Source organism: Metopolophium dirhodum, chromosome 9 (genome assembly GCF_019925205.1).
Source record: "Metopolophium dirhodum isolate CAU chromosome 9, ASM1992520v1, whole genome shotgun sequence".
Classification (NCBI taxonomy): Eukaryota; Metazoa; Arthropoda; class Insecta; order Hemiptera; family Aphididae; genus Metopolophium; species Metopolophium dirhodum.
In genome coordinates, this window is record NC_083568.1 from 27,900,358 (window position 1) to 27,918,120 (window position 17,763).

At 29.4% G+C, this 17,763-nt stretch overlaps 2 protein-coding genes and 1 long non-coding RNA gene across 3 annotated transcripts; 2 read left to right on the forward strand and 1 right to left on the reverse strand.

Annotated features, from left to right (window-relative positions):
- The first annotated feature begins 3,326 nt into the window (after positions 1–3,326).
- Positions 3,327–4,274, forward strand: LOC132953054 (general transcription factor II-I repeat domain-containing protein 2-like). The gene is made up of 2 exons (XM_061025604.1): positions 3,327–4,006; positions 4,091–4,274. Exons 1-2 carry the CDS (start codon positions 3,327–3,329, stop codon positions 4,272–4,274), a joined length of 864 nt encoding a protein of 287 aa, XP_060881587.1.
- A 1,732-nt stretch (positions 4,275–6,006) lies between these two features.
- On the reverse strand, positions 6,007–13,603 carry LOC132952245 (uncharacterized). The gene is made up of 3 exons (XR_009665454.1): positions 13,445–13,603; positions 6,250–6,314; positions 6,007–6,182 (listed from the first exon to the last, which is right to left on the reverse strand). It is a non-coding gene; the product is annotated as an uncharacterized LOC132952245 (long non-coding RNA).
- Positions 13,604–13,772: 169 nt separating this feature from the next.
- On the forward strand, positions 13,773–17,290 carry LOC132952242 (cyclic AMP response element-binding protein A-like). Its single transcript, XM_061024475.1, has 7 exons — positions 13,773–14,258; positions 14,456–14,633; positions 15,263–15,627; positions 15,691–15,892; positions 15,964–16,135; positions 16,201–16,463; positions 16,531–17,290. The coding sequence occupies exons 1-7, from the start codon at positions 14,154–14,156 to the stop codon at positions 16,881–16,883; spliced, it is 1,638 nt and encodes a 545-aa protein (XP_060880458.1). The 5' UTR covers positions 13,773–14,153; the 3' UTR covers positions 16,884–17,290.
- The last annotated feature ends 473 nt before the right edge of the window (positions 17,291–17,763 follow it).

Genomic DNA, 17,763 nt, shown 5'->3' on the forward strand with positions numbered 1-17,763 from the left:
GATGAAAATTTAAAATTCTTAGAACGAGGGAAAACGCGAATTTTTACGCAAGACAGTTTAACTCAATAACTAATAACAGTAAATACTTACTTGAAATATTCACCAAATCATTTTATCATTTTTTAGTGATGATATAATTTTCAAAATATTTTGACTCGTTTTGAGTTGTTTATACTTTTAAATTTTTTTTCTACATATCTACATCGATAAAAAAAATTGCATTGGGTCAAAAAACTCAAAAAAAGCCCCCCTTGACGTTCATCCGAAAAAATACCCCCCCCCACCCCCAAAACAAAATCAAAATTACACCATTCGAAATTGGAATAGACTATACTGGTGGGTACGTATACCTGTATAGTCTATAATAGGTCTAGGTAGGTAGGTACTTTCTGCCTTCTGGTTTTCAATCCACAGACGTTATTGAAAAAATAAATAAATGTTGGAATGATTAGATAGCATTCGTAGATACTATAACAATAGTAACAATTTAAAAATTCTATCATTACCATATTAATTAGTGTACCTACCTGCCTATCTATATAGTTTATTTTAATTATCTTATTGGTTTTATTAATTTATTAATTTTAAACGAATTAGGTACTCCGTACTCGTAAGTCGTAACTCGTATATAACTATATATTATATATTATTATTACCTATAAATATCTACCTATAATATTGTGATAGGTACCTAAATATAATAACACAGTTCATATTAATATGTAGTTAATGTTTACCTATGTAATCACTACAATCCACATACGTCCTACGTGTTATTATAATTTATTATTATTTACAGAAATATCTAATATTTAAAATCAATGAAAATTAGAATCCATCGAATAACATAAATTACAATAATAATATAATATATTATGATTGTTTAAGACTCGTTGACACGTGAGTCTATAAATTAAATTAGCCATTAGATAAACCTATATAAGTCAATTATTTTTAATATTGTTTAAGATGTAGGTACTGGGAACTAAGAAGCTATTGGGATATAAATTAGAATATTATATAGGTTCCCTTTAAGAGTTACCTAAATACTTTTAATTTTTATCCATACCGATGCCGCTATTATAGAATATAAATTTATCATTTTTGTGCAAAATGTAATACCTACATCGAATTTTATAAATATCGTAAGGTTATACTGATTATAATAATTTAGATATAAGTATAATAGTATATACGTCTATAGTTATTTATTACGAGTATTTTAATTTCTCTCGACTTATAAATTATACGTATATATAACTATATAAGTATCAACATTTTTACAAAAAGTTATAAAAAATGTCTATAATTCATGATATTTTTTGTAGATACCTCATAAACGGTGATATATACCAATGTGATTAGTGGAGTGCAGAAGAAGTTTTTTTTTGAGGCAATATAATAAACCTCTAGTCTAAAATGGGCGGATTTATGATGAATATTAAGAAAAACAAAAAATATAGAATAACATATAGATTATAATGTAGTCATATTCTAGATACAGTTTTTTTTTGTGTAAGAGATATTATTTATAGGATAATATAGGTAAAACTCCATATTGTGGGTTCCTAAGTGGGTCCTTAATTATTATTGGTTTGCTTCATGTGTAAATATTTTTTTTAGCACGCCGCTGCAGTAGTTGATGACTATTATAATGATAGCAGTTGTTTTTTATTTTTGTTATTTTATGCTATATACATTACTGCGTATAAAAATGGCAACATAATATGATTGCCAACTAGGCATGTATTATCATATAATGTTATACAATTTAGTTTGATCGTGTGCGAGTCTTACAGATATTTTCAATATTTGTTTACGTTCTAAATAACTGCTGGAGTGCTGGGTCAATATTAATTAGGGAATTATACAGTATACAACACTACAACAGTATATATATATAATGTTTAAAATATACGACATTTTTTGGCAAATGCAAACTACTTATACCAGTGTTTAATCTAATCTAGGTAGTTATCTAATTTTATTTAACGGGATCGAAGTGCTAAAATACTAAATGATAAATATTATATTGGTATGGGAGTTTGCACATTAATTATGATTTAAAAATTCGTATTTTACTCATTTGTTTTTTAAAATATAGGTATAATATGATATGCCTTTAGTAAACGTTTACTGCAGTGGCAGTGTATCACTGTATACCTACTGCATATGTATTAGCCATTATAAGGTGTACCCACCCACCTATTCTTATTGTGATTAGATTTAACAGTAAGTAACGAGTATAAGTAATATTAGGTGTCTATATACTGCAGAGTGCAGGAAATCCCCAGTAAGAATATTTTGAAAAAAGTTATTAGGTACGTTTAAAATAAATTTAATCCAAAAAAAATATTGATATTTAAAAAAATTTTAAAAACTACTTGACTTAAATAAATGATTTTACCATCATAACTTGTCTAAAAATTAGATTTACAAATTTAAAATTTTGATTTTCCCCCTCCCCTAAAAAAATGTAACAACAATTTGTATTGTTAGTATTTAAAAAAAAAATGTTATGCTAAATTTGTATAACGCCAGCGTCTATAAATTATACATAATATTATATCAAAAATAATGTTTAAATATTTATTAGAACAAAAGTCGTTTAATTTGTCAGACCATTCTATTATAATTTGTCTCCTATAACCAGTATTTTTATATTAGAATATTAGATACATTATTAGTATAGTATGAATAATGATATAGTTATATCCATATTGTGGTATTACACGGTATACACCGCACACGCAGTGGCGTTGACAGGAATTTTCATTGGGGGGAGGGGAAGATATATTATATGTTCATTATTTCTTATAGATAAATTGTAGGGTAATGCCCCCTGCATTAGTATTATAATTTTGGGGTGGTCCCTTCCTCATAATATCACCCTACACCACCGTGAATACGCCCACGTGTTTGTACACACGTACAAACAATCTCATATAGAATATTTCATTGCATTCTAATGGTTATGTTCATAATAAATTATAATTTATATTTAAATTAATTCGCAAGATACAGCGGGTATGAGTATAATATGACTGGTTCTGAGACACAAGGTATAGACACTAGATCAGGCATGTCAAACACGCGGCCCGCGGGCCGCATGCGGCCCTTGGCTCATTTTTTTGTGGCCCGCGGCTACCAATATTAATGTGCAAAAAAAAATATTAATGTCGTGTAATGACTATTTTAGATTCTTAGAGAATGGTTTATTTGGTATACATTATTATACTGTCTTATCTTCTGATAAACTATAATCGAATAAAGTCTGGATTAATGATGGTTTTATATACATTTATATCTAAATAGAAATTATACCTATGTTTGATACTACTACAGGAGAGGATGTATTCGTTTCTGTTTTTGAACTCTTGAAAAAATATGATTTACCTTTGGAAAAATTATCATCTGTAGCTACAGATGGAGCTCCTTCTATGACTGGGAAAAATAAGGGATTCGTTGAAAGATTACAAAAAAAAGCGAATGAAAATGTTGAACATAAATTTCATAGGACACATTGTATTATACATCAAGAAGTGTTATGTACAAAAGTTATTAATATGGCACATGTAATAAGACCAGTAAAACAAATGGTCAATTTTATAAGATCCCGTGGTATGAACCAAAGACAATTTTCGATGTTTTTAAACGGTTTAGAAAGCGAGTATTCATATTCAGGTTTACCATACTTTACAGAAGTACGATGGTTATCGTGCTCCACTGTATTGGAAAGATTCTGGAACTTAAGAGATGCCATACAAATATTTTTAGAGTCTAAAGAACAAGACGTCAGCGTTTTATCGGATCCAATGTGGTTACAAGACCTATCCTTCATGGTCGATATAACGAAGCACTTATCGAATTTAAATTTAAAATTACAAGGGAAAAATCAAATTATAACAGCCATTAATGACCATGTTAAGGCTTTCAAATGTAAATTAGATCTATTTAAAACACAATTACAAAACGAAGACTTAACGCATTTCCCAGCATGCATGACGTATACAAAAATTAATAATGAACCAATTTTTTACAAAAAATATTCAGAAAAAATTATATGTTTGAAGACCGAATTCGAAAATAGGTTTCAAGATTTCCAATATTTAGAAAACGATTTTGCCTTGTTTACGTCTCCTTTTTCAATAGACGCAGTCAATGTTCCAACACGTATACAAATGGAACTGATCGAGATTCAAAATGATTCAAATTTAAAAAATAAATTCAATGAGATTGGTGTTCCTGATTTTTACAATTTTGTGCCAATATGATATGTGGAAACTCGTAGATTTGCTTGTAAAATTATCTCTATGTTTAGTAGTACTTATCAATGCGAGCAACTTTTTTCATTAATGAACAGTAATAAATCACCCGTTAGATCCAGATTAACCGACACACATCTAAATGCGGTATTAAAAGTGGCTTCGTCAAATAATATTTCTCCCGAAATTGAAAAGTTGGTGGGAGAAAAAAGATGTCAAATATCGTCTAAAAAGTATTATTAATATGTTTTTTTTCTAATTTATACAACACCTATATATTTTCATAAATAATTAGTATGATTTATATTTTATTTAAATGTTAATGTTCATTTGTTTTTTAATTTTGTAATTTAGTTGTAATTGCTGTATTCGTAAACATAAAGAATAAAATTGAAAAATGTGTACAAAATATTTATTTTTTCGCTAAATTTTTATGTGCGGCCCAAATAGTAAACTTTTCAATATATTTGGCCCACCTGATACTTTGAGTTTGACATGCCTGCACTAGATAGACATATAGCCAGTATATAGGTACAGGACAAATGTATTATTTAACCTAATATGCTGCAGAGTGCAGACAATGGACACGCAGTTATACCCACACAAATTAAATACTCATCAGTGTTTTGTTTATTAAAACATAAAACCTTAATATTTAGACATAATTCATGCATCAGCCATCAGGTAACCGGTAAGTAGGTTTAAGTATATAATAGATACCCGTACCTAGATTGAGTATATAGATATATATATATAATACGTGAAACGTAAATACTTACGTCCTACCTAAATACGCGGCTTATATGCGGCGGTACCTACCTACCATTATAATATAAAATCAACTGTTGAAAACGAATTAATAATATATTATAGTATTTTCAAAACATTTACTATATTTATCCAGGAATTAATTATTATTATTTTTGGTCTTGCACGCTTTATAATAGATCTAATTATGATTTTTGTTTTAACTACCTATTATCTGTCCTAATACGTATCTGTGTAATAATATTTACAGATATAGTCATATAGGTTGGTATAACTACCTAGGTACTTAAATAGTTTTGGTAAATCAACAAAAACCTTTTTGTTTTGTTAGAAAATAATACATTCTTTTGTGGTTTTCTTTTTGTTCTAAATTACCTATGTTGATTATTCTTCCTATTTGTTCGTGACACTTTCAGATAGTTGTGTTATTAGTAGGTATATGTACTTATTATAGGATACTCTGTCACTATCTGACACTCTGCTATTATAATAGTTCTATATCTACATACCTAATATGACTGTAGTGATGAGTGTACTGTATACATATTATTTGAATTAATATATTATATCGAGTATTGTAATTAGGTACATACTTTTTTTTTAATTTTATTTTTAGAAATATACAATCTGAACGATTACATATTTTTGTATGCATTTATTATTGATCACTAATCTGTTAATTTGCATGGCATGCGTACTGCGTAGATAGATAAGTGGACTGTGGAGAGAATCCGTCCGCTTATATGTCCTAATCATGCAGTCATAAGGGCCCCTACTTATAAATTATAATATGTATAGTATATAGTGTATACCAATATGAATAATATCTATCATACATTTTATATAATATTATGTTTGTTCTGGTTTTCTTTGATTGTAGTCAAAATATCTTTAAAAAAACACATTTTATTTATAATCAACATCCACTAATAGTAGGCTCATATTCATAAACAAAATAAGAACTTACACGAACACGCTCAATGTACTTTAGAAAATTGCAGTTGTAGTCCCCTTGTATAGTTGCAATGTTGCATCCCTCCTGCAGGTGCAGTCCTGTAGTCTACACCATTGGATAACATAATATGATGAAATAATATAATATATAAGTACAGCGTAAGTAATAATAAATCAATCTGTTATCTGTATATTCTTAAAAAAAAAAAAAAATAAAAGGTTAACATTTAATAAAATATATTATACTATATAAATTAATTACTTTTTATTGCCGAGCTGTATATCAGTAGGTAATTAGTTTCATTTATCTCACAATTCGCACAGTCCCTGTAATAACATTGATTTTATAGAATGGACTATATTTTAGAATACCAGTTTATTAGGTAATATATATATAATGTGTACTAAATAATGTATAAAGACATACATTTATCACTCTATAGCAGTATTGTAAAAGATACTTTTAAAATTGTATTTAAATACAGATAAAAATACATCCATTCAGAAAGTATTTAAATACTTTTCAAATACTTTTTTTTATTTTACTTTTCCACTAGTTAGTTTGCTAAATTAATTTTGTAATTACTAATTTAAAATTGTCATGATACATTCACCTAGGTATTATTAGAACTTTTTGTACCATTTTCAATTGTATACTGAAAAATGAAAATAAATAAAACTTGTTATATTATAGACATTCTTTAATAATAGGTATCTAATTAAACATTTCTTAATGAAATATAAATGATGTGCATATACAGAGCTAGGGGACAGGAGTTCTCAACAATTATGAAAGAAAAATATTTTTATAATTTATAAATAAAATAGTATAATAATTTTCAAAAAAAAAAAAGTGACGACCGACGAATAATTTGTTTGAATTTTCAAAAGTATTTGATTTTCAAATACAAATACGTCCAAGACAGTATTTAAAATACTTTCCAAATACTCAAACCAAAAAGTATTTAAAAAGTATTCTAAATACTATAAAAGTATTCTAAATACTATAAAAGTATTTAAATACATTTACTGCAGGTATTACCTATAGGTACTAAATATTTAAATAGCTACATCCGTACATCTATAAATGTTTTCGCTTTGATAAAAATTATAATAAGTCAGTATTTATTAGAATTTTTAATTCAGAAACTTATGTAATACTTTAATACTTATAAGTTATAATAGTATACATCATTATACGCCTATTAAACATATAATAATAATGAAATGATCATTAGGTGGCTACATGGCTATATTGAATAGCTATAATAATTCTAATAAATTACAAATTAATGTGTTTTCAGTTTTGGTATTGCATATTCGTAATTTCCATGTAAATTTATCTACTCATCGACTATGGATTGTATTATTTCCATAATATATATTAAACCTGCAAATACCTGTACTTAAGTACTTTACATAAGACGATATTATATTTTAATTTATAAAATCATATACAATATAGGTAGGTACCTATACTAGATTATTATTATTCCAACTAAATTGTAAGTGTTTATCGGACATTCAAATAATGGTTATTAGTTATTAGTTATTAGTTATTAGGTACCTATTGACATTTGGCACAGATATTCACAATATTCACAAATGTCAAATACTAATAGGGGAACATATGGGGTAATACGAGGTAAGATGGGGCAGCGTTATTCGGTATTCCTCTATAATTATTAATAATAATATTATGTATAAAACCTCTGTATTGAATATTTTATGGAGGAAAGTTAGATGATTGTTGATAATAGTTTTATGATAACTAATTGATATAGCATATAATAGTGTTTTTTTATTTTCGACTCAAAATTACTTATTTTGTTAAAAGCTTTACGCTATTTCATTATTTTAACCTAAGGCAAGAATAATTTATTAATTCTAAACGAGTACCAGAGTACTTATAATATTCTAATATATTTATACATTTCTGTAGTCTAGTATTATTTAATATTATTAAATATTGATTAAGTATTTAATCGTTAAGGTTAAATTGAACATGATTAGTCTCTCGGGTCATGCGAGGTTCTGAAGTAGGTATTACCACAGTCTGGCTATACAATAAAATATGTTTGTTTAATATTTATGTGTTTTTTTTTTTTTTGTAAAATTCTTATAAATAAGTTCTTATGTTGATATATTTGATCTATTGGACATTTAACTGTCTCATTTTACCCCCACGGTGTGGGTAAGATGGGATAAATTTCGTTTTTTTTTACATAATTTTTTTGATTTTAATAATATTTTTAAATATTTGAAAGTGAACAATTATAAAACTAAGGAACATTGACTTATATAAATGGTACATCAACATTTTTCTGAAAAATTCAACATATTACGAGTTAAACATTTAGTATTTAAAGGCCCGTCTTGCCTTATGCAGGTATATAGGTATATCGTATACATATCTATACTATATAGGTAGGTATATACGCATGCGCTTATAATATTATACATTTGTAATTGGCATAATATTATAAGTATTATTAATTATACATATTTAAAATTTTTAAATAATTTACTTATGTTTAAGATGGCTAATTATTACACATATAGAAATGTTTATTTATTCCTATATCGCATCGTCTTAGAATTTCAGAGCATATTATAGGTATTATATTATGTGTGTTAATTGTATTATAATAATTACATATATATTATAGTATTATGACGTATATAATTAGTATTATTGGAGAAGCACGTATCCCGGGGATGCCCGGAATGTGTTATAACTTATAATTTTAATATAGTAATAAGTTATAACTATAATAAGTAATAACTAGGTAATTAGTATTAGGCTTAGGTACCTACAGTATATACCTAATACCTATACAATATATATAATAGTATACACCTATAGATCTATCATCTGTAATTAATAATAATAAAATAAAAAAGCATTCTGTAATTATTTGTAATTAAACTAAAATGATTATGGGCTGCAGTGTGCGATGATAGGCACTGAAGAAGCTGCCAATATAATATTATTATATAGGTAATATATTATTTCATTTTATTTTTTAATTAGAAAACTGGTTGGGAAACCCAAAACATGGTAAGTACCGACTACCTACAAGTCAATAGTAAATTTTAAACAATATCTTAAGTTGTAGGTGCAGGTGTTTAAATTAATTAGATAGGTACCTATAGTGCTCAGTAGTTAAAGTTAAAGTCTTCATTGGCCAAACGCATTAGACAGTGATGAGGAGAATTAGATAAGCAGTTGGTAGTAGAGGTATGTAAAAGGAAGTGGAATTTCTTAGTTGACGAGAAGGCACTCTAAAGCTGATATTACCTAATATATAGGGTAGGATAATCGACATGGCCAATTATAACTTTGGTTAGGAATGATAGAGAGCTGCTCCGATCAAGCAACCGATTAATATATTAATAGATAGGCGTGTAGTCATGTGACGGGCAATTTATGTTTAGGGGAAAAGCTTCAAAACTCAAGAACTTCCTTTCCACTTGTTCGATGGTTTGATCAAGAATAAAGCTTTTCGTAACTTAGCTAAGGGTTTATTAAACGCACTTGTGGCTCATTTGTATATCCTAGGATTATATTAATAGCTATTAGCTACTCCCTTAAAAATCCTCTATTGCTCTCTTGTTCGATCCAATCTAGAATATTGCCCCCTCATCTGGATAAATAAAACATTAATACGTCAAAACAAAATCTCATGCTAGAACCTGTTCAAAATAGTTTTTACGTTTTATCTTTTAAAAGTTTAAAGTTCAATATCACTGCAGACCCCTTAATGACTCATATAATAATGCATTTTACATTTTCTAAATATTTCTCTACTCTTTGACAATCGTATTTTTTTACTCTCTAAATTTTTTTCAAAAACTGATATTATATAGGTTCATTTCATTGTCATGAATTACTTTCTTTAACCCGCTTTAAAATTATTAGCCGCGTAATACTATAGAGACCCAAACCTTTTTATCCATTTTTTTCAAATACAAATTATATCTTAAACTCCCCTGCTAACCTTCTAATGGTTATTGCAGGCAATACATATATATGATGGGTGTCACCGGTTTCCGCCAAAAATTACCTTTCCGTTTTCCGCCAATACCTTTTTCCGCCAATTATAAATTATAGAATTTCAAAGTTTGGGAACCCTTATGAATTCGTAAAACTGATATCAAATCATTATGCTAAATAAGGTTCGAATAAAATATTTAAAATATTATATACTTATATTATATATTATATTTAATTTTATTTCAACTATGTTTCAGTTTTTTACAATGTGATTTCAATTTCAAGTTTCGGCCAATTAATCAAGCGCTGACATATTGACATATTGTCATCAAGACAATGCAAATATAAATATCATTTTTTTAATACTTATATCTATTATACCTACCTAATAAGTGTTATGATAAAATTATATTTTTTGACTTATTTTGTCGGTACACTAATATCATTACTAATATATAATAAGTAATAACTGGAAAAAATATTATTATTTTTTAACTCTATAGTGTGCAATTATTAAATCTTTACGTAAGGGTTCCTAAACTTTAAAATTCTATAATTTATAATTGGCGGAAAAAGGAATGACGTTTTTTCTGATTTGGCGGAAAAAGGTATTGGCGGAAAACGGAAAGGTAATTTTTGGCGGAAACCGGTGACACCCTATATGATATATCTTTGTTTTATATTCTTTATTTACTTCCAGGTCTTTCTTTTTTTGTAAATGTAATCTATTATTAAGTAAATGTACATGACTGATTTATTGTAGACTGTAGTATTGTATACTATAGGTATGTCTGTTACTTCCCACACGCAATAATTGTATTGCAATTTTTTGTTTTAGGACTTACGTCCGTATATATTAATTAAATAAATAAATAATAGACTTACAAATGCAAAAAGAAAATCTCACGTATAGGCACCTATACGGCTACAACTTACTTAAAATACTTAGTATAAAGTTATTTAGGTACAAGTAGGTATATAAACTAAAAATAGGTAGGTATAGGACATAGCCACATATGTGCTTATAATATAGCCAGGGATCGACAGTATATTTTCATTTTCATATTTTAAATACATTTTATACAAATATATTATGCTATTAAGTATTAGTTACATATTTTTTATTTAACTATAATTATTATTTGTTTGTGAAGTTACAGACTTACAATTCACAGCAGTGTCGGTAAATATGTATTATAATTACAGCGTTTCAGAGTACCTGTATATATATTTCAACTATGGTTTAAGATTGGTAAATGGTAACATAACTTTTTTTTAAATGAAATATTTTCTCAGTAGCTGTAAAAGTGTAAACTTTGTAATTTTTATTTTTATTATTATGTGTGATGTTTTGATTAATGCAATGTTGTGATTTGTAACAGTGACAGTAAACTGTAACAGTGGGATTTGTTGTTTTAGTAGGTATTTCCTCGTTATAGACTTATAGTATATGGGTACCTCGTTCTTATACCTATATTATAAATTATATACGCGATGAAAGAAAAATTGTTTCGTTAATTTTTTAAGTTTTATTACGTTTTTAAACGACATCTGGACAGCATAATATATTTTTTATTTTATTTTTTGGAGTAAAATATTTTTTAAATAATATCAACATAGGTATATAAAATTGAATATCGAACGAGCAGTGAATCACTTTTTATAGTTTTAATAAGTACCTACCTATACGATCTGCCTATACCTATAATACCTATAAAGTATATAAAGTAGCACAATAAGATAGTAACCAGAAAATGCTGATCCATTAGGTATAGGTACTCACTCATAATATATAGCCACAATATATCCAAATGGCACATGCCATCATCTAAACTTCAAGTACTTATAGGTACTTAAAACTAATAATAAACTACCTGTGTATAGTCGTTCGAAATTCTTACAATAATATTCTATTTCCGAAAATAGCATTTTGTTTTGTAATGACATCAATCATCCAAAAATATTTATTCCGCATAAAAAGTTTAAACTTTTCCGGAAAATGAGTGTGTATCATTTTTTGTATACACGGCACACGCGTGCGTATAGTGGAATACCGCTTTAATACCTATGATTTTTAAGAGGCTGTAAAAATAAAGTATATTTTGATCTATTTTGGATTCTGAGCGTAGCGGTATTAACGTAGGTATTGATTTTGCAATGATATGTGTTGTTTTTTTGTGTTTAAAAACATTTTTCTAATAGAAAAAGAGATCGGTTCATCAACTTCGATGGAGGTTTCTGGTTGAAAATTGGATCTAGTTGGTAGGTACTTTACGTTTAGGGAGGGTTACATAAAATTGAAAATTCTCAGTACTTTTTAAAATAATCAGGGGAAAAAAATACTATAACAATTGTTTACATTTTATTATTATTAATAAAATAATTGTTTATCAATTAGTACCTTAGTTATCAAAAAGTAAAACTGTCTATTTATTTATTTTAGTTTATTTTCTATAGAATATATCGGTAAAAAATTATCTTTTCAGTAAAAATGCTTACAAATTTAATACAAGGTTCCCCATCATAAGTTGTTATTTTAGGTTCCTATTTAAAAATATTTATGATACATAGGCACGATTTGTTTTTCAAAATCGCCAACATTTGCAAATTTTTTTTAATAGTTAAAAATATATTATGAAATGTTCAATTTTAATGTTAAGGACTGAAAATTTAATTCAAAGTTCCTCATAAGTATATATAGTTCATACTGCAAGCAACAATCACTGCAGATAATGTTATAACAATAGGTAGGTAGGTATGCAATATATGCATTGTTTTTTGTAGAAGTGAATTCAAGTTTTAATCTTCTACTTAACTTGTCATATATATTTATACTATTACTGTACAAATATCCTAGGCTGATACGTCCGTCCCCGCTGAGAATCGTTTTTCGTATCCAATGATATAATATCAGCGTAGGTATATATGTATTGTGTATGGTATGGTATATCATTGAATTTAAATTTAACAAATACTCATTTGCTGCAGTGACCTAAGTACCCATTCACTCTACATCTACTATAATACCTACTTGTCCAATGTACACTGTTAAATATGTATGTAGTTTGTTCCTATTTTTTTTAATAGATACTAAAAATAGTTTAAACATTAAACTATTGCAGCCTGTTTGAAAGTATAGTGATTCTTAGAATCCAAGGAAATAGAAAAAAAATAACGAAAACGTATATTTATGATGCATCAACAAATTCTGTATGCCAACGTGCCAAATTATGCCCATTTATTATACATGTAGAGTTATGGTATGATTCAATATAATATTATGAAATGTTTGTAAAATATTATTATACATACAAATAAACGTTATTTGTATTACACATATTATATTGGCTATATTATTGTTCTATAATAATATGATATTATGTACCGAATACCAATGCGACACTGTGTCTGGCGTCTGCGCGTAATTCGCTATCAGTTATTATTTATATTATTTTATTACCTTCGAACTTTCCGTCGTGTGAGATGAGTCATGGCGTCTGCGGGCAATTCGCTATCGGTTTATATTTTATTATTTTCGAACTTTCCGTCGTGCGAGATTACTCATGGGCGCGGCGGCCGTTAAAGCCGGGCGCCGGGCGGTGATTTAGCGCCGTCCGCCGCGGTAGCACTGCGCGCCCGACCGGCGGCCCATCCCTTTTCCCGTCCGCCAATCGACGCCGTCCGAACGGCGGCGTGCAGGTAAACAAGATTGGGTTTTTAATGTACCGACGTACGGCGTACGTAACGTAGGCCCCGCACGAGTGCACGACCACAGTCCGCACTCCGCAGTACCGGTGGCCAGCCGCTCGCTCGTCGGTCAATTTTTTGTCGATTATTATTATTATTATTATTATTATTATTATTATTATTATTTTCTGCATACGTCACATACTTTTCCGCACGCCGCCGTCGCACGGGCACGACTTACCGTCGCGATAGTATCGATACCGAGTCGCAACGTTGTTACCTATTTATCGTTGTTGTTTGTGATCGTGGTCCGAGTGTACCTTTACAGTTTATACCGTACGGTTTATCGCGTTCAATAATAAAAATAACGTAATGTGACGCGGACTACGCGAGATGTGCAGTGCGTGCCGCCGCAGCAGATTTGATTGAACACTTCGCTTTGCCCGCGACATCTGTTCCGGTCGATACGCGACGCGACCACCATGTCGGCCGACGGCAAGTGCCCGCTGAGCATCGTTGACATGCTGCTCAACGATACGTCGACGCTTGACGTCTTCGACAAGCCGGCCGCAGACGACGACGCCGAGGTAAGTCGTTACCGTCACACGAGCGTCACATTTCTCTTGCGATCCTGTCCGCCCGTCCGCCGACCGCACCACCGGTACTCCTCGCCCGTGTGTCGAGGCGGCGTACGGTCGGTGGGCGGTGTCCGCAGGGTGCAATCGCGCACAATTTGGAACCGACCGGAGTCTGATTTGGATTTTTTTATTTTTTACAACCCTAGAGAGCCATGAACTGGGACCTAGGCAATGACAATTTCCTCGACTCTCTGCTGAAAATGGAGAACCTAAACGACTCGGAGCCGTTTGAGTTCTTGTCCAGCAACGATGACTTCATGTCGAGCGCGGCCACCACGCCGAGGTCCTACGACAACGCCGAGAGCAGCTCGTGCTCAGACAGCGGTACGGTTTTTAAACACTACCTTCCCACTGCCCCAGCGTGTATATGCGTCCAATCACCACGGCATATGTTATGCTTACATCGCACAGATGACTGTGTGGTCTTCTATTATCCACCCATAGATTTCCTTCATTAATCAAAAGATTTTATGTCACCTTTGTATCGTTCATAGGTAAAATTTGCATAATACAAGTGAAACATATGTCATATTTTAATTCCATATGTTAAATTTAAACTCTTTTTTTTCTTACATTTCGGACCTTTCCAGTAAATAATTACTTAGGTATACCTAGATATTTATTAACTGAAAAATGTGATAGGTAGTTAAAAATAAGTACCTTCCTACTTAGTGACCAAAATTAATTATCTAAATTAGCTAACTTAAACTAAATTAATTATTAGATTTATATTTGAGACAGGTAATTCAGTGAAAAGATTCATGCCTATTTCCGAGTCTAGTATAATTATACATTTATAATTGTTTTGTTTCTTAACAAATATAATAATATATTTAATATTTTTATTATTTACTACATAACAATATTATGATCCAAGCGTTTAAATAAAATTGATTAGGTACATTGGTACTATATTATAGTACATTTCTGATAAAAGTAAATAATATGTGTAGGACTTTCATCTGTGGATAATATGCCATTCAATCCAATATCAGAATCTTCTAAGTCCGATGATGCCGCGACTAAAATGGAGTTCACATATGACTCTTTCGTCAAAGAGGAAATAGTTGATATTGATGAGGAGGAAGAAGAAATTGATGATGACATGAATCAAGAAAACGAAGAAGAAACTAACTATAAAGATAATAATATTTCTGACGAAACACCTACTATTATTCAACAACCACAATTATTGAAAACTACACCTCGCACAGTAGTTATATCCCCAAAACAGTCTAAAGGGCCAATTGCTATTTCTAAAAATTTGTCAAAACCTGTTTTTATACCAATAAATTTATCTAATGTCAAAACAATTAAGGTGAGAAGGATTTATTTACTTTTAACAAAATTTGAATATTCATAATTTAAATTTATTGTTTAGGTGGTTAATCAGAATGGTAAAACAATCAATGCTGATGCATTCAGACGATTACAGTCTATAAACAACGGAAGAAGAATATTTGTGAGGAATAATGGTTCAATGGTCTCAAAATCCATGCCTGCTTTAAAGCAGACCAAAGTTGTGATGTCTGACTGCACTAGTGATGAGTCCGATTCTATGTATCCACGGCTTCATTTATCAAGTAAGTTAATCAATTCAAGCTGGATATTGATAATAGCTATTAATTGTTTTATATTTTATTTTTACTAATAGATGAAGAAAGAAAATTAATGGAGAAGGAAGGAATTAAATTGCCATCACATTATCCCCTAACAAAACACGAAGAAAGAGATTTAAAGCGAATTCGTCGTAAAATAAGAAACAAAATATCTGCACAAGATTCAAGAAAACGAAAGAAGGAATATGTTGATGGTCTTGAAGAAAGGTAAGAAAATAATGAAAACTTAGATATTTTATTTAGATTTAATATATATAATTGTTATATTTTAGAGTCAAACAATGCTCTGATGAAAATAGCCAGCTTATTAAAAATGTATGCACGCTTCAGACTGAAAATGAACGATTGAAAGCTGCTTTAAAACGTTTACAAAATGCAATCGCCCCAGGTGGTACAACAGCACAACCTGCCACATGTCTGTTGGTTCTTATGATGTCATTAGCTTTAATAGCAGCACCTAATTTGAGGCCTATAGCAACTGACGAAAAAGATGTAATGTCTATAGAAGGTCAGGAGTCCAGTACAGCTGTTCCAGGTTTGTGTTAATCGTAACACCTAAGTTAAAATATTTTATTTAAACGGCATATTTTTGCAATTTGTAGGTCGATCGAGAAACTTGTTATTCTCAAAGTCAGGATCACCTTTGAGCACCACCAATTTGAAGGATATGCTAAACATGGTAGCAAATGGATCATCAGCTGATGGACAAAGTGATACCATTATGGCTGAACTTGGCGAGCTATTGGATTTTAACAATTTATCTCGCAATAAAGATCATGATTACTCCAGAGCATCAATGGAAGATTATTATATTCCCGAGTCTGATGATGGTTGGACCAAAGCTACAAAACGCTCGGCTCCATCTGAGTGGATCGATGAGTTAATAACACCAGTTAAGAGTAAACGAGATACAGAGCGTGTGATTCTTGTGTCTAGTGACTCTGAATCTTATTAAATGAGAAAAGACATTGTATTGGTGAGCGCAACAAGAGTTCTTAACAGTATGTCACTGCTGTACCACTAGTAACATTATTGCTCTCTAGTGGCTTAACAATATCTCGATTCCATTTTTATTTCGTTTCTTTGAAGGTATAATTTACCTTAAGCATCTTCTGTAAAGTAAAACATACTTTTAGATACATTTTATTTATAAACCACAAAATTGCTTTTTAACTATTATTGTTTGACATTTAATTATTATATATTTAGTATTAGGGTTATCAACTAGGTAATGGGACACATAAACAATACTAGTTAATTTTATTATTATAAGGAATGTGATTTTAAATGTTGGTTTGTGTATTTTTTTTTTTTCTTAAAAATATATTGTATTATCTTTTGTTGCGTGAATCAAATTTGAATTTTAAGAATTATTCGTGAATTGGAGAATTTTTGTTCATAATTTTAAACAGGTTATAAATTATTTCCTCTGTTTTTATAATGTCATTGTTTTATGAGAATAAATTCTTAATCATCAAACTATCAATAAAAATTTAAAAAAAAAATCACTGAATGTATTTGCTATATACTAATATTACTAGCTACAATCTTAAATTAAAAATACTAAATACATAAATATTATTAATCAATTAAAAATAACAATTTATAAATGTCAGTAATAATAAGCATGGTTTATCTTATTTGATCAAGTATTCGTAATGTATGTCTATAATAAACAGTATACATTAAACATTTAAAAAAGATGATTTTTAATTCATCTATTATGAAAAATATTAATTACAATTTAAAGAATGATTCATGGACACTTCTTAAATACATTATCACAAATTTATGTTTATACACATTACTGTCTCAGTAAGGCGTCATTGCTAATA